The sequence below is a fragment of the Struthio camelus genome, chromosome 6 (assembly GCF_040807025.1).
Source record: "Struthio camelus isolate bStrCam1 chromosome 6, bStrCam1.hap1, whole genome shotgun sequence".
Lineage (NCBI taxonomy): Eukaryota > Metazoa > Chordata > Aves > Struthioniformes > Struthionidae > Struthio > Struthio camelus.
In genome coordinates, this window is record NC_090947.1 from 12,223,135 (window position 1) to 12,248,150 (window position 25,016).

Consider the following 25,016-nt stretch of genomic DNA (forward strand, 5'->3'; position numbering starts at 1 on the left):
GGAGGAGGAGGAGGGAGCTGTTGGCAGGTATAGGGGAAAGGAGAAGTTGTGCCGGTGGTGGGGAGGAGGAGGGTGCGGGAGGTGGCGGTGCAGCGCGCAGCGGGAAGCCACGTGGAGGGCAGAGAAGCACCGCTCTGCCAGTGGCGGAAAGCAAGGACAAGGAGGAGGGCAGAGGGCCAGGAACTGTTGTAAGAGAAAGGGCAATCCCCAGAAAGCAAGCTCAGTTAAATAAGAGCATTAAGCTGTAGAGAAATTAAGAAAGATATATAAAAGAATGTGTGTGTCTGTGGTGTGTGTGTTTTTTTTTTTTTTTAAACTGTCTTTCTGAAAAATGGATAATAGATAGTCCTGGCTGAATGTTTCTGCCACCAAACGTGTGTTTTTCCCACACTCAAAGAATACTGATTTTTTTGTTTTTAGCATGGCTTTTTTATTTTTAGGGTCAACTTTTGATCTTTCCTGGAAGTTTGCCATAGTGAGAATAAAAATAAAAATTCTATTGTGGCCACTGGATTTATCCCCTTTCTTTTCCTAGCTGGCAAAATTAAAAACAAAGAAACAAACAAACCAGCAGATAGCAGGCAGCTTCTTTTAAACGATGTTTACTTTGATACTCGATGCTGGAAATTCAGATCCCTGTAATCAGTAGTGCTGCCTGTTCCTCCGTCCTCTGCTGAGTGTTGCTCCGGGCCGGGAGGGAAGAGGGGAGAAGGGCTGGAGTTCTCTTTGCTTGTTCCATTCCAGCTGTGTGAACCCAACTTTGCAGGGAGTGTATAGGAGTTGTAACAAAGCGTGAAACACAGTAAAGTATTTAAAATAATTAAAAAAAATAGGTTTCTGAAAGTGGTCGAGGATAGTCCTACAGGCTTCCCTTTTCGTCACTGTATTGCTTACATCTTTGCTGTTGTGTTTTTCTCTCGTATTTCCTATTAATAATATGATGATACGATAGTCTACTGAGTCTAATATGTTGGACTGTCAGACTAGTCCAACTTCAGTAGCTGTTGGTGGCCTAAGCATGAGTTTGAGAACTCTTCCCTGCCTGGTGGCCCCTCCTATTGTCTTTCCCTCTGAGAAGAACAGGCTGTTTCTGTCTCCTGCAAATGACTGCCCCCAAACCAGCAGCAGCAGAGACAACTGAGTGGTCATGAGAGGTGGTGCACCTCTTACTTCAGCTGTGAGATGTTTCCTTCAGGAGAGGATGGGAGCGTTCCCCAAGCTATATTTACAGCCACATACCGTGAGCTGGACCTCAGTGAGCTAAATGGTAGGTGAAATATTAACATTTTTGCAAAATTGTAGGGATTTTTCTTGAGTGAGACCAAATATCTAATGGTGTTTATAGCTGAGGGTATGCTGCACCAGAGGTCAAAATTTATTCACTGGTGTTCCCTAGCTTAATTTTGTTTTAAATAAAAATCCTTTTTTTTTTTATTTTTTTATTTTTAAATTCAACATTATGCCTCCCTTTTAGAATCTGGTGTTTTGTGATTCTGTTGAATTCCAGAAACACCCAAATGTTGTGCAAGTGTGATGTGGAGATTTTGGCTCTCGGGTGAGTCTGATCAGCTAGTTGTTAACCCACAGTGTACAGAGTACTTGTGCCATGGGGCTTGAGCACATATAAAAATGATGCACAAGGTGTAGATGAGTATGAAACACACATCATTGTATGGAGGGGGATTAGTAAGATCTTCAGGAAAAAGGTTAATCCTGAGGTCATTTCCTTCCTATTATTACACTCTTGAATTTTTGCCAGAGAGATGGGTGAAAGGATTTATTTTTATCTTGAACGCTTTGAATTTAATTGATGTCTTTAACTGCTTTGAATACTGAGGAGTAGAATTCCACTTTATTCCTGCCATTGTTATTCTGTGACATGTCTGGAAAAATTGCTTGCTCCGGTCCGTGAGTTGAAGTGTTAGTGTACGCATAGAAGAAAACAAAGTGTAGTATAATTTGGGAAGGGAGAGGGAGAGAGATATTCTGACACAAGCCATAAGATAAAATAAAGGCTGCGTATGAAAATGAGAGCAAGGTTCCTTGCTTACTGCTCTATTAATTTAAACCTTAATTACAAAAAATATTTGAAGTTTAGCGTTTGGAGGGGGTTTAACGGGAGGCTTGTCGTTTTTGCTAAAGTAGGAATGAAGTGTTAGAGAAATACAGCTTATTCCTGAACGCCCTATCAATCGTAGATAGAAAAGCGAATAATTATTCTTGCTGTGTAAACTAATACAGTGCAATAAATGTCAGCAACGTGATATGTTTGGTGTCGAGGAGGTGTGGTGGACACTAAAAGAAAACGCAAGTGGAATCTTTCCTCTTTTTGCCCACCTAGAAAAGGCACTAAGTGGTTGTGTGTGGATCTAACTTGTGGTTGTGCAGAAGAACAAATTGCTGTTGTACAGTGAGGAAAACATGTAGCTCCCAACTTTTTTGATTCTGGGTAATAATACTGGCTATCTGAATATAGACAACATATCTTTCAGTACTCACATAGAGGGACTGCGTTACCAGAATGTCAGTGTTTGCGTATACGTCAGAGTTCAGAATGCCACCCTACAAGTTTCTGCCAATACTTTCTTTTAAATGTCTTTCTTCTCATGGGCTGAGGCCGGATCTAGCAGCACACTCCAGTCTGTTCCTGTGGAAATACCTTCTTTTGGAAACAGAACCCAAACAGCTGCTTCTCTTTTATGCTAGCCTGCAAGATTCAAGGGAATCTGTTTTATCTTCCACTGTCCCTCACTTTTCTCAACTGAAGATTTATGTCCTGTATTTTCATTCCTGTCCAAGTTTGCAAAAGCTTTACAGGTGGTATAGACATCTGTAATGGCATGTAGTAGTATCTAGTAGCTGTATAGGCAGCCTTTTAAGACTGTCCAAGAGTTTTGTTCTTTAAACTTGCTGGGGGTTACTCTGGCCCTCCAGGGAGATAGGGGGATAGAGTATGCACCAGTGTTTCAAATTTCGCTTGTGGTAGCCTACTTCTGGTGTTTTTTCTCCTCTTGTCCTTTGAAAATATAGTTCCTACAGGTGCTCATGGCAACATAAAATAATACAGTAACTTCCAGTTTTTTGTTAGCAAAAAATCCATCTTAATTTCTTTGACAGGAAGCATTTTTCAGAAAGTCCTTAAGCTGAGTATGAATAAATATTCCCACAAGAGTTATTTTCCTTGCTGCTTTTTGTTGTTGTCTAATTTTTTACTGGGAAAAAATAAAATTTGCTTTGGTAGCTCTAACATGGTGCTCCACAAACACAATTGGATGAAATGTCGTGTGCCGTGAAAGACGTGATCTGCAGACTGTGGACAGATCTGAGGCTCTGGGGCAATGCTTGAACCGCACTATGTGCAATATAAGAAGAGGGGCAGATAGCAAAACTGCCTGTAAGTACTCTTTTTGTTCTTCTGATACTGAGGCCACTTTGGTATGGTTTAGGTCCTTGCTGTAAATAGAGGGAATCTTAAGTCAACTGCCAGCGCCCACCGGGAAGCATTTGAGCAGTTCAGGGCGTGTGGCAAAAAGGCGACTTAGGCTCAGAGCTGAGGTGGCTTGCCACCCCAAAAGAGGGGAAGCAGTAACAGCAGCTCTCTGCCTCCTGCTTATCCTTCTACTCAGAAGAGCCCGGCGGATAATTATCCTAGCTTAAGGGCAACTTTGTCCCAGCTAAATAACACAAAGTAGTCTGTTCTTCTCCCAAGTCAATGGATGTGTAGGGAAGTCGTGCAGGAGAATGAAATACTGAGTAAACAAAAGGCAATATTTCCAGGGAGTTACTGCTGTGTTCCTTGCTGGGCTGCCTTGCTGTCATTTCTAGGATTTAAAAATCCTCCTGTTTACACCAGCCTGCTTCACGTTCCAGGGGCTGGAGCTTGTTCTGTGGAATTCTCCCATGGAAAAGTCGAGGAAGGAAGTGGAGGGAGGATGGGGCTATTGCATCCTGTACCCTTTGGAGGGGAGTGGCCGCAAATAGCTTAGTTTGAAGGACGTAATACTTTATATATATTTTAACATACGGTGCTTGAACCTAGATAAACCCTTGATTAAAGGAGCAGAGGCAGGCAGTTGTGTGCAACTGATAGAACTGCGTAAGAGTTTGAGAACATCCTTCTAAAATCCCTTCCCTTAGAATGACAAGAGGAAGAGACAACACAGAAGCTCCTCTTGAAGCGGTGATTGTGCAACGGTGTTAATATAGAGCTAGAGCCTGAAAACTTGAGCTGCACAGCAGGGTTCCAGGAGGCAACTTCTGTAGAAAATACTCTCTGTCACTGGGAACAGGAGTACTATTTTCAGGATCTCTCCTGTAAAGCAACTAATTTTTCTTATTCTCCAGTTGCTTAATTGGGCTGAAATGGAGGAATGCAGTTTAGGATCCACAGATACCCTTTGGAGTAGCCAGGTAAGGCTAGAATGCACAGCAGTGTTGAGCTTTAAATGCACAGCAGTGTTGAGCTTTAATTTCAGCATTGTATTACATATTACTAGTGCTATGTTCTGTGAAAAATGTTTTGGTTCCACTAAAAGGCTTGTAAACTGTTCACAGACTACTGAAAAGGGGGATTATTTGAATGTCACAGACTATAACTAACCCATAGTTATTATTTGGTGCTAGGATGAAGTTGAAAGAAGGGGCTACCTGATATGTAGTGTATTTCAAATGGGCTGCTTTAAAGTGATGTAATGTCATAATTGCTTGCAGTGGACGCTCTGCCTTACAAGTGTTAATTTACTTACTAGCTTTCCAGTAAAGAAGTGAGGCCTTAGCTGATAAGATTTGTTTTCTCCTTTATATTGTCTTGATGCAGTTCTTTAATTGCTTTTAAGCATATTGTGGCTATAAGGCAGAAACTGAATTAGTTCATTAGTTCAGTAATGAACTATCAGTTTCCTTAGTGATTGCGCACAGATTTTTTTGTAGTATTTGTAGAATTAAAATGATTGCAGGTTACCAAAGTGAAAATATTGTGCAAGCTTTACTGTTATAAACTTGTGTGCGGTTAGTTGCTCAAAATCCATCATTAGTACTCTTTGTCATGTTCCTATTAATTTTACAATTTGGTGACAGTCTGTTTTACTACTTGAAATCCTTTGCTCACAATAAAAAGTGGAGTGCACTTACTGGCAGCAGGACTGAGGTTTTGGAAGTGATGCAGTAAAATTAATGTAAGTTAGATATCTGATTGAAAATGCCATCCTGGAGAGCTCTCCTTATGGTTGTTCAGAAATATCTTCCAATGCAGATAACTATAACTATATTACTTTTAAAGAGTGAGTAAAAATATTTAACATGGAGTAAAATAGAGGATCATCATTCTCAGTAGTATGCTTATGAGAGAAACTCATGTCAGACCAATGAACCTCACCCTGGGACAAAACTGTACTTATTAAACAAAAATAATCTTGCTGCCTGCCAGCCTTCCAGCTCTTCTGGCGCGTACTCTAAGAGAACACCTGACAAGAGAAATAACACGTTTGGAAGGATGCTTTGTAAACTTCCCCAGGCAGCGCATAATAAACGCCCCTCTTGGTAATTAGATGTGTCACACATCACCTTCAGCACCCAGGAATTCATTAAAATTAACTTAAAATGCTAAAGGGGTCAATATTTTGACAAATTAAACTCAATTTAATTTTTTTTTCTAGTTAAGACTAAAGAACACAAACACTTAAAAAGATTTTGCACAAAACACCTTCCAGAAAGGAATGAAAAAGCAGCGATTAGGAGGTAAATCCCAAATGAGGGTAGCAGAATTATGCAAGGATGCAGTGTTGCTAGCAATACTGTTGATCTTTTCTGAGCTAAGCTACATGGATTTTTGAAGAGCTGTAAATTAGAAAACCCGTATATGGTAGTGAAAGATGAAGATAACTTTATACAATTAAAACCATTCAGTGACTGAATCTGTTTAGAATCACTTTCTAAGCTCTGCGTACAAGCTTCTTTATAAATACATTACAGAGAAGAGAGCAACGTAGAAAGATTTTAAGCTATTAGATTGCTGTAGTGAACTTTTAAATCTTTTTCCTATGCAATAAATGAACCCTGAAGTTTCCACACTAAGAATTCATGGGGCTTATAATTCTCTTTATTTGAAGGAGGTATTTTTCTTGTTAGACAAAACTAGGCCATGCTATGAGTTGTAGTACGTTAGGTCTGTAGTGCTTTTCTCTGTGTTTCGTTATCTGTAAAGTTAAGGACTAGAAACTGGGAATAGTGCTGTCTTTATGAATGATAACCAAGCAACAATGCAAACATTATGTCCCTTATACTGATTCAGATACCAGAATATCACGTGCCCTTAATGATTCACATTGCAGTAAACAGACCTTGTTGCCTGAGAACCAACACCTTACCTTATGCATAAAAAGTGAGCTAGGTAATAAGTATTTCAAGAAAAATGCTTTTCTGGTGATGAAAAATGGTTGCCTGGGAAGAGTTATAAAGGATTTGCTGGGTATTCGGTTCTTGGAGTAAGTGTAAGACCAAACAAATCTCCCACATGGAGCGCACAATGGATGTGAGATGAGGAGACTCTTCCTTGATTGTTGTGTGATGACCTGGGGCACCCTGAGGCTAGGCCAGGAAAGGGACTGCGTGGAACGACTGTGCTTCCACTGCATGGTCTAGGAGGCAATAGTGAGAAGGATGCATCTGCATGGATCAAGTAATTTTGCTGTATAAACAGTTGATCTCAGAGACTCTACAGTGTGTTCAGAAACATTTTTACCAATAAGGACTGTATGGGATGCCCATCTGAGCATATCAGTGCGCTCTCTTACATTTCAGACTGCATTTTGCTTGAACAGCGCAAATCCCTTCTCCGTGCAAACTTTGGGTAGCCTGTATTTTAGGGGCTGCTGAATCTGGTAGTCCAGTAGAGGCAAGGCTACTGTAGCTCCCTGTTCCCAGGTCCAGCCAATAACGAGACTGAGCACGTATTCCCAGTAGGCACTCACAAGTGTGTATTATATGTACATGGCTGGCCACACAGATCAACAGCGACAGGAACGCTCAGTACTCATGCAAACGCAAACAGCACCAGTGGCCTCATCGTGTTCCCCTCTCTGACTGGTCAGGATGAAGGTCTGTTAGTGGGAAATATTTACGTGTATATACAAAATATGCATCTCTCCAGAAGCTGGCTTTAGAGGCTCAGTCTATCCAGTACTTACCTCCCTGGATCTTCGATCTCCTCAGTTGCTGGCATCTGGACTTAGGAGCCCCTGAGGCCTGCAGCCCCACTCCAGTTGCGGGCACACAGACCTCCTTGCACCCACCGACACGTGTACTCACATGCGCGGTGGATCCCTCCAATAACTGCCCTTCGACATCTTACCCTTAGACACTCAGTCTGCCCCGACCCCAGGGCCTTGGACTCTCTCGTCTCCGGTTGCCTCCCGCACAGAGACACGCACATGTGCAAACAGGTCTCACAGTTGACCCAGACCTTATGGTCACTCTGACAATTGCCTGGGCCTCTGGATCCCTCCAGTAGCCAGCTCCTCTGGTTATCTCACACATATATTCCTGTCTCCAAAGCTGCTTATCCTACCTGCCGTCTAGTCTGGCTTGATATTTACTAGTGATCACACACTCACGTGTGTACCCTCGCTCACTCTGGTCACTGCTTCTACCCGTGCCCAGGCCGCTGTGATGACCCGTTGTCCCCTCTCCAGTTTCTGGCACTTAGACCCCCATGCACAGACATGCATACAGAATAGGGAGTCCTCCCTCACCCAGCAAAATAGTTAGAAATGGAGCTTAATAAGAAGTCAGGACAGACTGCAGTGATCAGGCACACAGTATGGCCAGACCAGTGTGCTGACCTGCAGCCTGTTTACGTGCAACTGCCCCCTTTTTATCCCCCATCCCTCTCTTTTCCCATGCTTTTTTCCCTCCCACTTTTGGTTCCTCCTTTAGACAGCCTGTAAGTAGTTTTCTGCAATCTCCAAATACCAAAATTCCCAGTGTCCCATAATAAGCCCCATACCCCCATAGGCGGTAACGCCCCTCCATCTGAAAGGTGCTTGGGAGAGCCTCTCCCCTGACTCACCGTGACGAGTATCACCCTAGCCCATGGGGCTGATGGCTCTCTTGCGACAGGGAAATGCATGGTCCTATGCCTGGGGAGGAATAACACCACACGCCAGTACGTGCTGGGGCCAACCATTTGGAAAGCAGCTTTGGAGAAAAAGTCCTGGTGGGCAAGAAGTTGAATGTGAACCAGTAATGTGGCCTTCCAGCAGAGAAGGCCACCAGCATCCTGAGCTGCATTAGGCAGAGCATTGGCAGCAGGGTGAGGGAGGTGATTATTCCCCTCTGTTGAGCCCAGGTGAGACCTTGTCTGGAGTGCTGTGTTCAGCTGTGGGCTCTCCAGCACAGGAAAGACATGGACAAGCAGAGCAAGTCCAGTGAAGGGTCGTGAAGAAGGTTAAGAGATTAGATCTGTTATACAAGAACTATCTAGTTTGAAGTTCTCTATAAATCTAGCTTTAGGATTTCCTGCCCAAAGAGGAGTATAGATTCACTGTATTCTTGCAAACACAAAGAGTTGGTGCAAGCTTGGAGGCTGCTGTGCTGCTGCAGGCGGGATGGGCTGGAGCGTCCTGCAGATGGAAGTTCTGTGTGGGCTCTCTGGCAGCTGCTCCACGGCAGTGTGCAGAATCGGAAAGTCTCTGCTATCATGGGTTCCACTTATTTATTTTTTTATTTAGGTTAAGAGTGCTTTACACGTTCTCTCTAAAACTTTTTGATAGGACCATTTTCCTTCTTTCAGAGCCATTCAGTGTAGATCTGTAATGCTACCTAATCAGCCAGAGAGACCGCAACAGAGCATTAGTCTTGCTTCTAATTGTCCATTTAGCAAGAGGGTGCACAACGGGTTGCAGTTAATTCTGCGAATTTACTCAGGTAATGGCTGAGCATTTTTCTAGTGTTAAAATAGAGTCATTTTGACTAGCTGAGAAAAAAATATGTCTGTGACTGCTGCTTGTGGGATCAGATTAAAGAGAGGTTATTAAGCATTTGAAATAACTATTGAAGTTATCCAAACAAGCTTCTTATGGCTCTTACACTTGTAAGAGTGTAATTTTACTGTGTAAACCAATTTTGTAGAAGTGGTACCTTTTTCTTTCATTGAACTGTTTATACATGTATCCAGTAATTACTTTTGTATTGCGTTTTGCTTAAGATAGCCTTACAGAACTGACATATGCCAGAGAGAGCTGCAGTGCGTTCATAGCTGCATCAGGGCAAAACTGCGGACGCTAGTGGAGAGCTGCACTGGAGGAACTGACGTGGAGCTTGTGGGTATTAGGTTACACAGATGCCTTTGCTATCTAATCTGTCTTAAACGAATTGGTAATGATGGTGAAGCCTGCAAGTAAAAAACAAACAAACAAACAAACAAACCTGAGTTCAGTTCTTAGTACCAGGTCCAGAGGTTATTTAGCAGTTACAGAAAACGGTATTACTCACAGCATGTTTGCTTTACAGTGATTTCAAGGAGCGCTAGTCAAAGCTCCACACAGTGATATTCATTACTCCCCATTCTTCAGTGCAGAACAGCATATGTTTCTGCATTCGTTGATTTGTGCAAGAGTTACAGCACTGTAAGATGCAAGTTACTATCTGTAACGTTTTGTGTCTAACAGAATTATTGAAGATAGAAATCTGACACTGTGGATCTTGCACTGTATTCTTTCTTTCAGAAGCGTAGATTGAGTTGACAAGATACTAATACATTAAGAGAGTATTTTGTTGCATGTTTTATGTTCTGGGAACTGCTGTTTATATATACTCTTTGGCCCAGGTTCTAGAACAGCAGCCAGTTTCACAAACAGCAGCAGTAATTGACTAAAAAGGCGCTAGAACTTCTTAGAACTGAAGTTCCCTAGGGAATATATATGTTTTTTTGGAGAGGAGGCAGTGGTAATCCTGACGCACTGCCTTTTGTGCTCTCAAACGTTTTTTACGCAGATTATTATTGCTAAGACTATGACAGCTTAACTGTTTTTTATTGCAGTGTTGATAGGTGAATTTCTGTAATATTGTGTACTTAAATGTTTTCATGTTGTTTGATTTCTTTTTTGAAACGATGAACTGAGCTTTGAAGTCATTTTTCCATATACACTGATAATTTTTTTTCTATGTGGATAACTTCATATAAGTAGAAAAATTCAGCTGTTTCAGAAGAAAATCAAAGCTGTTCCCCCCCCCCCCCCCCAAATTCTGTAATTTGAGTAGATGGCTGTCAGGCAGTGGTCTGTCAGCATACTTCATCCCTCTGTCTCCACCACCTTTTGTTGCAATGGCAAGATGCCTGTGACCAGAGTGTCAATAATTTAGTCTCCTTTACTGGAGACTTGATGAAAAGGATGAAGATCTAGGCACTTCCTTAAATGTTGAGTTTTATTAATTAAGGTATAAGAAAAGGTGCTTCTTGTAATCGCCAGCTCAGAATGTCAGCCTTACCTTGCATCTCGTTCATGTAGGACATTTTCTGAAGTTCACTGATGTTTCTGTAAAGGTTCCTATTGACTTGACTTGGTGATTGATTTCAAAACAGAAAGAACAACTGCTTGTACCTTAATTATTGGAAATTTCACTCTTAAAGGCATATTTCATTGTATAAAAGTTTATTGATGTGTTGAATTAGACAATATTCAGAATTATCTTGTTTATGGTTATAATGTACCAAATATTTGTCCCTCTGTTTGGAATTAGGAACAGACTGTTTTCTAGCTGATTAAATGCAGAAATTCAGAAAAGGGAGAGCTGGTTAGAGAAGCTGGCTTTGTCGTAGAATACATCCTTACTTACCTAGACATAATGAGGACATAATAATTTAAAACTGTTAGTGTTTCAGATAACTGGGATTTTTCAAAGGTCTGCTGCTCTCTTTTGGTAGCAATGGTTTGGATAGCCAAGTTTGTATGATGGACCAAAATACGCACCAACACAGGTATATTAGAAGTTAAACTATATCTTACCGTTTTCCAGCGTTCTGTCCGTGGAATGTAACTTAACAGTGGGGGCTTCAATTAGGAGTGGAGAAAGCATATTTAAAAGTTCATCAGCCTTATATGGCTTCACTTTGAGTCTCACTGCAAGCTGCATTCAGAGATTGTTGAGGCCTTTGGGATGCTTTACGGGCTGTACGTTAAGAACTCCTCTTTGTAGTTTTGAAGAAGCTTTTACCATCTGTGTGCCTGACTTTGATACATGTGGTTTATGTACTATTGTGTTGAGTGCACATGGAAAATTAAGTCTGAGGGTATTCTGTATATCCTCCAGGATCACAGACTTCAGGAGATGATTAGGAAAGTATTTTGGAGTCGTCATAATGTTGAGGTATTCAGACTACATCTTACTACAAATTCTCCAAGTTGCCCACGCCTTGAGGCACAAAAATCTCAATAAAGATTTCCTTGGCTTCTTTTTGACTCTCCAAAGATCCTTCGGGTTGTGGACAGGATGCATAATTTGCTCTTGAACAATCAGGGAAGAAGTCCAGTGTGTGTCTGGTAATGCTTTGCATGTCAATTTAGTCAAATGTAAATGTGTAGACTGCACCAATCATAATTGAGGAGAATATTGCGTATATGCTGAGATAACAATGAACTGGAGGAAGAAAAGTTTCAGTGCAAGTATATGTATTTTAAGGTAAACGTAATAAATCTGCATTGCTTGTTATTCTTTCATAAAAAGTATATGGATTTCGGCAACGTAGGTAAAAATTCTGCAGTTTTATTTATGCAGGAGTTCCTACCAAAGTACAAAGAAAGCCTGCTTGAATAGGTTAGTTTCATGAAAAAAGCCGCAGTAGACTTGGTTTTGGTGAAGTCTTGTAGAATGCATTCAAGTGTATAGAATAAAAGAGATTTTGTTTGTTTATTTTTTAAACAGTAAGTGATATTAAGCATCACTGGGAAGACTTTGGTATTTGGTGATATTTGAGGCAGCAGTTATATAAGTCCACTTAAGAGTCAGCTGCCTAAATGCATATGTAAAATATTTTCGTGCATACTTCCAAAGATCTTTTGGAATAAGTTAACTTGGATTTTTGTCAGCTTCTTGTGGGTCGTTGTAGCTAATCTTTGTTTCCCTTTGAACAGCTTCTCGCTTTGTTTTTGTTTCGCTCAAAAGCGTTTTGGGTGTCTGAATGCAGGCTGGGGGGAAAAAAAAAACCAAACCTCAAGACCTGTTTTCGTTACTGTTGGGAGTGAAGAGTTAATTACAAGAGGAAAACATTGATATTGCTAAGCTGATATTCAAATATTTACTGTTTGCTTCTTAATTCTGCTCTTTTGAATGAATTTCACTGAATTGCTCTGTTGTCTCTGCCTTATTCTGCCCTTTGGTGAACCTGTAACTCAGGTTTACTGATGGGTGATAATACTGTACAGGTCAGGAAATTGAAAGCGTCAAATTTTTCTGGTGTGGGCATAAAAATAGTCTCTCTAGTTTCTAGAAGGTTGAAATATTTTAAAACCTAAAAGAAGTCCTGATACCTATAGTTGCGTTTCCATGTTTCATACCTAGGGAATGAATGCTTTATTTTCTTGTCACGGAGCAAAACAGCTGTAAATAAATGGTGTGGCAACCCCGTGATGAAAACTGTTGTGTTGTTTTAAATTGCAGTCACTATACATTCCCAGTAGCCTGTCTATTGAGTTTGTCAAGTTTTGGAATTTGATACTTTACTTTGGTAGGCCAGCTCTTACAGGAAACGGTATGTTTACTTTAGCTGTATGCATGTCTGCTCACTGTATATAAATTGATCTAGCTATAACCATATAGGAAAAGCCATTTATCTTTTGCCAGTTAGTCTATGATTTTTTGATTTTTGATCTTTTGTTTTTGTTTTTTTGTTTTAACAGAAGTCCTTATTTGTGTCCAGGCTTCTTGAACTGAACACCCCCCCCCCCCCCCCCCAAAAAAAAAAAAAAAAAAAAAAACCCAACCCCTTACTATTATGAATACTACTTTACAAAATAAGATTTGTTTTCTTTCCTCTTTCAGATGAGAACTCTCCAGCTAATTTCTGGGATTCCAAGAATCGGGGAGTGACTGGCACGCAGAAAGGACAAATTGTATGGCGAATTGAACCTGGCCCATATTTTATGGAATGTGAGTATATATTTATGCAATGTAAGGCAAGTATGTGATTGTGTGAAGGCATGCCAACAGGATGGCACTTAATATCCAGACTCTCTTAAAAAGCAAAGGAATTGATATTTCTCTAGGGGACATCCTTTTTTTAATGTCCTTGCCAGACATCACAAAAAATGGAGTTGAGCTTAGGTGTGCATCTGTAATCTAGGGATGTTCTTAAACAGCATACTTCAGCTGAAGGGAGGAAGAAATTGCCTTGTGCAATGTCGCATAGTATACATGCATTGAAATAAGTTTAAAATTTTAACTGGACAAAACATTAATGACACATGCACACAAAGGAAAAGATAATAAGCTGGTAGTGCTAGTGTTTGTTAATTTTGAGGTTAGATTTGTCTTTAGAAAGCCGCCTGTCCAACCACTTGAGGATTTTTCAGCTGAAATTTTGGTACACTGGAAAATCGACCAGGCAGCTGTGAAGCATTGAAAGACTCAGTCAGACCGGAAGGAACAGACTTCAGATGAGCTCCGTAAGAAGTATTGGTAGTGAAGCTTCAAATTTGAGTGGTATGCCACCCCTTTGATTTATAGGAAGCTAAGCCACTCTGCTGTGTGATTTTTTTTTTTATTTTTTTTTGCTGTTCTTTGCTTTTCGATGAAAAGGCGTTACCTTACCGTCTAAAATATTTGGTTTCCTGAAGAAGTTGACGTTGAAATCCTAAAATGGTGGATGTGAGCTTGTTGAGAACTGATGTGCCTAGCGTCAAAGTGGCAATCTGTCCCAAATGAGCTGTGAGCTGTTCTGCCGCCTGTTTAGCTTCACAATCATGAATCTTGCTTGATAAGTTAGAAAAATATATATACTCCCACTCCATTATTACTTCACTGCACCTTGCGATGCTGCTAACTGTAGCTCTTGGCACAAATTCTTTTTCTAATTAACTGATATAACAGCAATATGTCTATTTCAAGAGGTGTTGTGTACCCTTTACTATAAATAATTATTAAAACTTCATGTTTCTAAAGCTCTTCATTGGATCTTGCCAAGTTACCCTATGCATTACACAGCAGATTTTTTTTTTACAAATGCAATACAGCAATATTCCACTGGAGTGGAAAAAAGCTTTAATAGGATAAAATCAAAATCAATTTCAGGAGTTCATTACAAGAAAAAATGGTTGAACTGAAGATAAAGATCAAGAAAATAATGAACGTGAAGAAGATAATTAAGCTCCTGGTGCCAAAGACAGTGATATATTAAAGCAGATTCAGAGGTATGTTAGAAGAGTTCCTTGCCTCTTCCTTCTTGTAGATGCAGACTATATCCATGGTGTTGCCAATACTGGCAGTTTGACCACAAGGGTGTTTGTTTATATCTTTCAGCTGGCTTGGTGTTGCTCCATAATCTATTGTCATGAGGCTCTTGGACAATATGTTTAGTTCATGTGAATGACCTAGGCTGGTACTTCAAGAATTAGCAGTTTTAACTTAAAATGAGCTGCAACTGACTTTGCACTTCATAACCAACTGCACTTTGCAACCGGCCATTACCAAGAGTGCAGCGTATGTGTTCCTCGATCATGGGCAGTGTTACCAGTTCTGCTACCTTATTAGGAACAAGAGACAAGCAATTATGCAGCAGTTGAGAACTGTAAAAAGGGATGTTGATGAGCACATGTTGCTGTAGCACATAGTGTGGCAGATAAATATGTCACCTGTGAAATTTGTGTTTCTAGTGAGAGGCCAAAAATTGCACTGAGAAGGCTTAACTGAATTTCTGATCCGCCTGTGTAAAGTGGAAGCCTGCGCAGATCTGTGGCAATGTTTGCTCAGCAAGGCTTCTATTTTTAGCTAATATGGGGAGATGTAATGTTGCTGTGACTGCACACGGCTGGATTCCCCCACCCCCCTCCTCACATCACTAAATCCCAGCTCTGGCAAACGCAGTGAGTGGCTGTGCAGTTCAGATATGACCGCAGCTGGGGGGGCTATGCCATGCAGCACCAGGCTGCGTGTGGGGAGCGCTACGCCCTGTGTCTCCCAGCTCATCTTCTCCCTGCGTTTTGCAGACGGGGACGCTGTCCCAGCCTACGCCAGCTGTGGTGAAAAATGGAGCCCCCCCCCGTTAGCCTCTTTCTCCTGCCATGGCACTGATACAGTTTGTGCTTTCAGTGCCGCACATTGCGTGGCGCTGCTGTCATGGCAAGGGAGCAAGAGAGAGAGGCATATGGAGAGGCTGATGCCCCCAGTAAGCATGGGCTGGTTGTTACAGTTAAGGTCTCTCTGATGCCTTAATCTGCTGTTGTTTTCCAAACATTAGAACAAACTCTACAAGTGTAGATTTCTTACGTTTGGAAATATCATTATCAAGAGTCAGAAGATATCATACCCAGGTCATGGTATTAGGGGTTTGTCGTGTTTACTCCTCGCAGTAATGACATACAGCAGAGCATTAGCAACTCTGCAGTGCTTCTCTAGGAATGGAGGGAACACTTAGGGAACAATTCCAGGCTCGGCAGCAACGTCCCCAATTTTTTAAGCAACTGATGAGCAGGGTTGCTCCACCCTTGGTGCAGAGACTAGCAGGTGGAACCTGCAGAGTTTCTCTTGACCTTGTCCTCTGGTCGTTGCTCATGCTCTTGACATGTGTGAGCTCCAGAGGGCTGCTGCTAAGCTAAATATGTAACTGAGGTAGAGCTGGGCTTATGTGACTATAGGGTTTGTAGCTCAGAGATGTTCTGTGTTCGTCTGCTTGGAGCGCAGGCAGCACTTGATTGCACTACCTGTATGCTTGCTGCTCTACCTGTATGACTGGCAGGCTCCCTCCTACCTATACATGAGGAGAGGAGGGGGTATTAGCCACAGGCTTGAGAAACCTTGAGCCAGCTCTGGCAATGAGAACTCATACACGCCCATAAACAGAGTTACGTTAAGTAAGTATGATAATTGTTTAGGAATTACAGTCAAAAGATAAATGAAACTGGCCTGAAGTTGTTTGTCTCTTTGGCAAGAAAAGCAACTGCAGAATTTACTAATGTAGAATAATGAGTTGAGATCCGTCAACATGCAGATTGCCCCAAAGAGTTTGATTGTATTTTTTTCCCTAGCATTGTCAAAGCTTTGGGAGACTGCACATCTTTTCACCAGGAAGGCTATAACAGGCTATAACATCTCTGTAGGGCAAAGTGCGGAGGACGATAGCATAGCTAACAAGCCATGTGCAAATGAATTTCATGCAGAAGGAATATTTCTATTTTAATTACATTGATATTAGCTCAGTAGGAGTCTGCTGGATTAGGATATCAGACTCCTGCAGTCCTCAGGTTTGTATCTTTTAAGAAAAGCCTCTTAGGCCTTTATTCAGGACCTCATGCTGTTATTCCATTGTCAACATATTAATGGTTTGATTAAAGTCTGTGAAATTTTTGCTTAATGTTAGACCTTGGTTAAGCATTTTTCTGAATTTGGCATTACTGTGTATCTGTGGTCTCGTAATACAATTTTCGAGGCATTCAGTTTGTTCTTCTTAAAACCCCTCCTCGTAGATTTAGCGTCTCCTATTTCCCGAGCAACTAACACGTAAAGGCGTGGTTTGCCATCTCCTCCCTTCAGATCAGGCAATCCACAGAAAGAGGAGGAGGGAGATGCTCATCACGTTTGTAGTAAAGAGACATCAATCCTCCCCTTCCTCCCCCACAAAGCACCAAAAACTAGCAAAACAAATATGATCAAAAAAACCTCTCACTAGCTTTTGACAAAAGCCAACACAAAAAATTTCCATGGACTGTGCCCTGAGAAGGGGGAATCACAAGAATCAGCAATGAAATAATGAGAAACAAACTTAATGTGTTCCAGAAATAGAAGCAACCTCAGAGGGGAGTAGCTGAGGGGAGAGAAAAAGTGTGCCGAGAGGAAATAACGTACTTGCAAAGTACAATCTCCAGCTCACCATCACCAGCAGCTGGTGCCCTTAAGCTGTCACCGCTAGATGAAGTGGCTGGCTTTATGTTGCAGAGCCAGCCGCTACAGAGGCAGGTGCTCCGCTTTTCTTTCCCTGGGGAAAGACCAAAAGTGCGTGTAAGCATGAAAAGGAGTTCTGTCATTTTAGAGATTCAACAAAGTGAATATGAGCATCAATATCCCTTTCATTACTTACATAATAGGGGTGGTTTAAAAACTTTCTGGTTTGAGGCTTGCTAAAATGTGTGGGAAGGAAAAGTGACTCGCTAGAGTTGTTGGTTGCATAAACTTCGGAAGGGTTGTTTGTTGTTCACAGCTCCACAGAGTTTTCTTCCTTCTGTAAAACAAAGGGACAAGTTTGAGGAGCGTTACTCTGAATAGGTGGCAACAGTGTGATGGTGCAACACAGCTTAATGCTTTCATGGATTGTGAGTGTTTGGTGTGGTTATCTAGCAGTTGGCCTGACATCAGCCTTTTCCTTAAGTACAGCAGGTCCTTCAGCCCCTGACGCAACAGAGGCTGCAAGTGCCCTAGAAGTGATTTAACATGGCAGGGAGTTTCCCTGGGTGTGCCAGTCTGTGCACTTGGGATGGTGATGGCTCCCTTTGGAGTGTCCTGCTGGAACAGACATGACAGTATTCCTCACGGAGAATAGAGGTAGCAGAAAGATGCATTGAAATGGTTGGTGGAGAGGGTAGCAAAAGAAAAAGAATATGAAAGGAACCTTGAGTCTTGTGAAGGTTAGTTCATAAAAACAGTAGCCCATTTAGAAGCTGCAGCTTCTAAATTTGCATGGTGACAGTTAAGCGGTATAGGTGGTCACAGGCCTGTACCTGAGTCCATGCTATGGCCTTATTTAGTTTATTAGTGTAGGCACAGAGGCCAAGGGCCTCCTTCGAGATGGGTTTCCTGGACTGGACCATAAGGTCATATTGATTTGTATTTGTCAGCTTTATTCTTGGTCCTATGAATATTAATTTCAGTATCCTCAAGAAAGACCTTCCTCTGCTTTACTCATAGTGAAATATTTTGGCTAGTATTTATAGTATTCTATATCATAGTCATAATTATAAGCAGAATATAAATATGTTTATTTGCATATATTTGCTTTTCTGATACTGTGGGTTTACGCCTTGAACAGTAATCCATAGTGGCAGCTGTTGGCATTGATCCAGAGACTGCCAGTCCTGTCATATCAACCTTTTCCAAGCCACCCTTGGGATGTTTGTGGTAAGATTATTTCTGGTACCGCAGAGCAATACTCAGATATAGTGATTTTGTACTTAAAATCTCAGTTTTGTGACTTGAATAAACTGAGATATGTTTAGAAAATGTGTTAATACATGCGTTTGGATTATGCTGCTATAATGTTACAATTGTATATAGAGTTCTTTATCTTCACTCTGTATTTCCATAAAATTGTAACTTGGCAAAAACAGTCTATTAATAGAGATTGAAACTTGCCATACTTTGTACTCAGTGGAGCAGATTCCCAGCCTAGCTTTTTTGTTTCATTTTTGTTTAAAAATAATATGATTTAAAAAAAAAAAAAGAGCTTCATAATTGAATTTGATGTTCTTGGCTTTTAAGGGCTGCTTGAGCGAAGAGTTCTTTTATCTGTTAGAGTACAAGCACAGTTCAGCATTTTTAGTGGTTTGGACCAAAATGGTCAACGTTAATGAATGTTCTGTCAACATGATTCATTGCTTGTGTCTGGTCTTTGTATGCTTTGATCTTCCTTTAATTTTAGGTTTCATTTAAGTGAAATTCTGAAGTTCATATCTTAACTTATGTTGAATTGTACTGTACCTTCTGAGCCTAGGTAACACTGTGTAACTAGTGCCCTATGATTATTCTGACTGGGGACTACCTTGCAATTATTGTCCGTCCGTAAGCTATTTATGAACACATTCACTGAGTTACAAATATTGTTGTTACACTTCTGCTTTTTCTTCCTGTTGTGTCTCAGTAGCTATTTTTGAGTATCACAAATAACTGATACGGAATCACGTTGCTTTTCATTTTTACAATTTGTGGCAAGCCTTACTGACTTTCTTAAGTGCATATCATCCCCAGTATTTTGTCTTAAAAGTTAGATTATAGTTAGATGCTTTGCCAAACTGGAATATAATAGGCAATGCTTATGACTGTGAGTAAAAATAAGAACGTCTCGGAGTGATAGCAAGGTGAGTATTGGTGGCAGGGATAGGTGGACTCTATTATTGGATGAACAACTGTTTGAGTAATTTCCTTTGAAGCAGGCTGGGTGAAAAGAGACTGCTGGGACTTAAATTGTCTATTATTGATACTAGTTCATCTAAGAAGCTCTCTGTAAGTCTTCTTAAGCTGCTTTTGAGTTTTTATTATGCCTCCTGTAAAATAAATCCTTCGCTATACCTGCTGAGGGAGATGGCAGCTACTTGGAGGCCACCTACTTCGGCACTTGCGTTCTGCTGTTCTGTTGTTTGCTGTGCTGTGCTGATACAAGTAGGACATAATCACAAAGATACTTGATTAACGTGATATAAAGAAAAGAATGCTAAATATCTGAATAAATAGCTTGTGTTCACTGAACTCTTACGATAAGGAAAACATTCAATTGAAAGAGTGTGCGAGCACTTTTAAAGCAGTATAGTCGTCTAGTAAGTGTTTGTGTTCAGCTGAGATAAATGAGGGTTTAACGTGGGGCCTTCTCCCTGGATCACATCTCCCTTTTAGGTTTATAAAGCCTGAGCAAGAGTAACTTAATTTTTTCTAGGGAGACCTTAAATAAGGTTTGCGAAACATGCTCTCCTATTATTTTTAGATGGGTCACTCTGTTGTCAACGTTTTCTCACTGAATGTTTGAGAGTATGTGTTTATATCTGCAGAGAACCATGGATTTGGCCCAAGTAACTTCGTGTCCATCTGACGTGTCCAAGGATATTAGCTGCTGTGCAGTTTCTGTGCAGTTAATAGGGAGTATTGTTCATCTCCAGAGACTGAGATCTGGCTTGTCCTCTGGAGGTAGCTCTGCCCGTTGCTTATAAATGGAGTGTAGGGGGACTCCACCTCCTAATTTAGATGCTTTGTTAACTAGGATATATCTGGAGCAAACTGTTCTTAAAGGGGAAAAAAATTGTTGAACTGAATTATCTGTCTCCTGGAAAAGAACGTGTTATTCTATAAATATGTTGGTGGTTATGTGTTCCAAGTATATTTCTATACAAAACAATTTTTTGATGGACAAAGATAAAATATGAAAGGCAGGAAACAGATGAAGTGGGGGACTTGGGGGAATTATTCATGTTTTAAAAGCAAGCTATTACTTGGAATAAGCTGATGAGATGAGAGTGCATATAGTCCCTAGAGATAAATGCAACACTATAATCTCATGCAGGAATTCTTTTGAAATTCAAATGTCAGAGTCCCAGAAACCCTTCGTTAATTCCAACATTTTTATATAATGGACCTGAGCTATAAGTCTATGGCTATAATGTGGTAACAGCCGTTGACTTTAGAAAGAGGGGATTATGGTGTTATGGAGTGTTCAGATTTAATTAATTAACGTAGCCTTTTTTATATGGCTCTGTGTGTTAAGTTTTAAAGAACCATAGGTACCCAAATTTCATTTTGTCCTATTTTTAAATGAAGAGAAAATGTCTGGTGGCTCTAAGATCTTCTTGCAGACTATATGATGTCTGGAGGAATGTCACTGACCATGGAATGGATGTGGTATCACGAGCACAGAGCTGGGTACAATCATATTTGTTCCTATGAGTGAAGATACTTTTTATTCTGCGATGTCATTTTTTTTTTGAATCAAACAGACACCCAATAGTCTTGTGGTTAGGTACAGATTTCTTTGCCTTTCTATGTTTACTACTGTTAACCTTTCCAGCACAGATCACATTAAAAAAACAAGCTGATTAGCTTTTCTGGGGGAAGAAGTAGAAAAGAAAAAGAAGCACAAATTCTCCCTTAAAGGATGCACATGAAAAACAATGTGGCAGAAAGAATGAAAGAAACTAAGAAAGCTTTTTAGGTGACATACTATTAGGGAGTTTATACTGTAGAATAAGAGGAAGCCTATATATTAATATGATATTAAATTCAGCTCTGTAAATAGCAAACTCCTGTTTGCAGGTGATTGAACTGTTTCTGAAGAGCACTCTCTGCGTTTATGGGGCCTTATAGGTAGCAATTGAGTTTTTTTTTTTAGGAACAGCCATCTCTTTTTAATAATCTGGAGCACAGGAATCCATCAGATATCAAGCACGAATATTCTAATCACAGTTTCTCTGATAATAGAAGTCAAGAAATGCCAAAGAGCCAGATCTTTGGCTATTGTGAATTGACAGTGGGTTCCACTGAGATTGCTTTCATTGTCAAGTATTAATTGTAGTTTCTACCATTGTTAGTTAAGAAAAAAATTTACAGTAGCTGGTTTTGGTCCTATGAAGGAATTGTATTCTTGCTGTATGCAAGGTCCAGTCTTGTCAACCTGTATTCACTTTGGCCACGCCTGCATGCATGTGCCACGTTGCCCACTTTTCGTCTTCATGCTGAAGATTTCAAGTCCTGCTGCTTTTGTGTTAATGCCATCAACACGATGCAAACCACAGTTCTGCAGTCCAGGCGTATAGGGCTGTACAAAGCCCAAGCCGAATCAATACTGCTTCTGTTGGGAAGCAGGGGAAAAGGTCTCCATATGTCATATTTCTAAGTGCTCAGTTGGCTTTTTCTAACCATTTCAAGCAGTTAATCCTGAAGAGTTCTGTTCTTTGTGTGTGCATGTGTGTTTGGTTTTGTTTTTATTCAGTTTATATGAAAGGTGTCTTTCAATTTATTTCTTGCATTAAACATTGTGTTCTTTTATTACTAGCTACACACAGGTATTAGAGATTACTATGTGCTTGTAGAATTCTTAATGAGAAGGACAACTGCTCCTAGTTTTGCATTTCAGCCTTTAGGGGAGCATACGTGCCACTGTAGTGAGAATGTATAAAGAAAACTGCTGTCCATCATCAAAGCCATTATGGTAGTCCATAGGTGGAAGACTTTAGAAGCAGATAACCTTTCCATTGAAGAGATAAATAGGGAGAAATTAGCCATTATCAACAGACTGAAAAACAGCAGCTCCAGAAATCCTCTGCAAACAAAGACTGGGTCATTTGTAAAGCTGAGCAGCACAGCTGGAAAGAAGGCGGCTTGGTGGAATAGTTTGTCATCTTACTATGCCCTCGCATAGTCGTAATATGTTCACAATATGATTAAGGCTCAAGACTTGAGTCCTGGTTACTTGATATATTCATTTTACACAATATGAAGAGCTAAGCACTTGTGAAAGTTGGCGGGACTTACCCCAAGCTCTGGAACTCCAATTTATGTGAGCTAGAAATTCTTATGTGCCTGTTTGGATGTGCACATTGTTGAGAAGTCAACAGAATTTCTCAACGTAGGAAGAACTTGCAGGTTCTTACTCAAAATTGTTAAACACATCTAATAAACCTTTATAGCTCATTAGAAATCCTGTTTGTGTTTTGAATTTTACTTTAAAACTTGTGGTAAATAGAGCAGGCTAGATGAGTCATATTTTGACGATATACACAAACGCAGCAGTAAGTAGGAAGAAGTGGGATCAGCAGCTCCTCCAGTGCCTAAGTCCCTGGTGGCACCATGAGCCAGATGCTTCCCGTTTGAAGGACAGTTCTGAGATGCTTTCTCTTTGTTCCTGGAGGAGGGTAGTAAATGAATATTAACTTATAACTGCAGTACATTTAAAAAACTCTTTTTGGCTGAGCAGGACTGCAGAATAGATTTTTGATCCTCTCTGAATAGGGATAAGCGGACATTTCATCTTACAGCAATGAAATACCTCAGCCTTCAAGGAATCGTGCTTGCTGCATGTCTCAGAACGTCATTTGGTACATAGTAGTTTTGTATTTTAGGACTCCTGGCATACTGTTGAACCATGTTGGAAGAACTGAACCGCACAGACTTTCATGCACATCTTCTGGTCTGTCTGAACTGGATGCTATACTTTGTCCCTGCCTATGGCCATTTCTGTACCCAGAGGTAAACAGTCACGAAACTCTCACAGAAGAGTTATCCCAGCAGAGAAGAGGGAAAGCAGAAAGATTGTTCTAGATAGGGCAAACACTAGAGGATCAAGGTCAGCCATAATTATAGCTGTGTAGCCCTGGTGGAAGAACACAGGGAAACAGCAGCAGTGGTCGGGATTTAGTTAAATGTAATACTCTTTTGTTTGCAGTAAATGCAAGCAGCAAATTAAGCTCTGTTCAGGGGGACCAGAAACAGAGTGAAATGTTCCCCTTTCCTGTGTTCCAACATTAAGCGTTTCAGGCTTCCTTCACGAATGTATCCTGCAACTTGATCCAAAGTGTGACATGAATCCTTGCAGCAAATATCTTGGTAAGGCTTTTCCAGAAGCAATTATAAGGAAGCAGTAGGAGAAATATTAGCTGGAAAATTAGGTAAGTTACTTTTTGTTAAGCAATAGAAGGTCTCAGCACCGGAAAAGGAGGTAATCAACTGCTTTATGCTTAATTTACTGTTAAGGTATTTCTAGAGACACATCACTGAATGATGGATCCCACTCATATCGAATGAGCTTTCCAAAGTTTATGGCTTTGCAACATAATCAGTCATGCTTGGATCTCAACTCCTACCAGAACGTCAGAATATCTATAGGGCTAACGTGGAATCCCAACTTTGAGAACTTGAGTTTTGTAATCTTTTATCTCATCCTCAAGATATGTCTGTTACCACTGTGAAGGATATTTTTGGATTGGCATACTAAACGATAGTAGAAGGTTTGTCAGGTCACACAAAAAGGGGAGATCTGAAAAGCGGGGCTCTTCAGGAGGTGGCTGATACAAGATGCGGTGCTTTGAAATGTTTTCCTCAATGATTTGAAAATAAATCGAAGGTTCCTACTGATTTTATCTGCGGGTTGTATGAGAACTAGGGAAATGGATAAAAACAATAAAAGATCCATTTAGAATGGTCTAGCAAGATGAGCACAGCCAAATAAAATAAATTTTGATTGAGCTGACTTCAGGATGATAGTCATGAAGGCCATGACTGCAGAGTGGGTGAGTGTATCCTGCATCTACACGTCAGCTTGCTGTGTAAACTGTGACTGAGACCTCTAGTGCATTTCTTGGGTATGTAAGTAGAGTAGTGTCTGACAGGACTGAGGGAATGATTTTTTTCTTTCCTCGTTCAGCTTTGTTGAGACTGCTGCTGGAGTACTGTGTATAATTCCGGAGTCCATATTTCAACACTCATTTCATAAAGTGGAGAAGGGGCAACAAAGAGCACAGTAATGATCATAATAGATGATCTAATGATTTATTTTCTCCTCAGTCTCCTAAGAATCAAGTCAGAGGAAGAAGCACATTTGTCTTGCAATAAATATGTTTGTATTGTAGTCCAGGTAAACATATGCTGAATCTCTGCCCTTATTCCTTGCAGTCCTGCGTTTAACTGTGCGTGAAGGGACGGATGTTTGGAGCCATTCTGTTCTCTGTGCCGTTGTCTAAGGCTAGGGAAGAAATGCGAGACAGGTAGCCTCAGTCACCACTGCGACTCAGGAGCTCACTGCACATACTCACCAGTGCAGGGCTCCCTTTATCCTGTCTTGGTGAATCACAATTACTATAGGGAAAAGTATTTTATTCGAGAATTACCGCTTTTGATATGAAAGAAACCTGTTCAGACTGCGTAAACAGGATGCCGCTCTTTACGTCATCATGGCAGCATGATATATGTTAATGCATTCATCTAAACATGCTACACAGCACTTTCCGTTTGAGAAGCACATCAGTTGCTTTGAGTATTTCATAAAGTATCAAGATACAACATCTCTTTAATTCCACCTTTGTTTATAAAGCTGTAGAGAGAGGCCTCACTTTCCATCTGAT

At 40.6% G+C, this 25,016-nt stretch overlaps 1 protein-coding gene across 4 annotated transcripts in view; it reads left to right on the plus strand.

Annotated features, from left to right (window-relative positions):
* The window catches only part of HECW2 (HECT, C2 and WW domain containing E3 ubiquitin protein ligase 2), a 222,182-nt gene that overhangs the window by 123,195 nt on the left and 73,971 nt on the right, over positions 1-25,016 (plus strand). For 3 of the 4 annotated variants that reach the window (XM_068948246.1, XM_068948245.1, XM_068948247.1), the window contains one exon: positions 13,036-13,143. In XM_068948246.1, the coding sequence (XP_068804347.1) occupies positions 13,036-13,143 (108 nt within the window). Of the gene's footprint in view, positions 1-3,900; positions 4,411-13,035; positions 13,144-25,016 lie in introns of those variants that run through there. The other variant, XM_068948248.1, reaches the window with a different exon arrangement.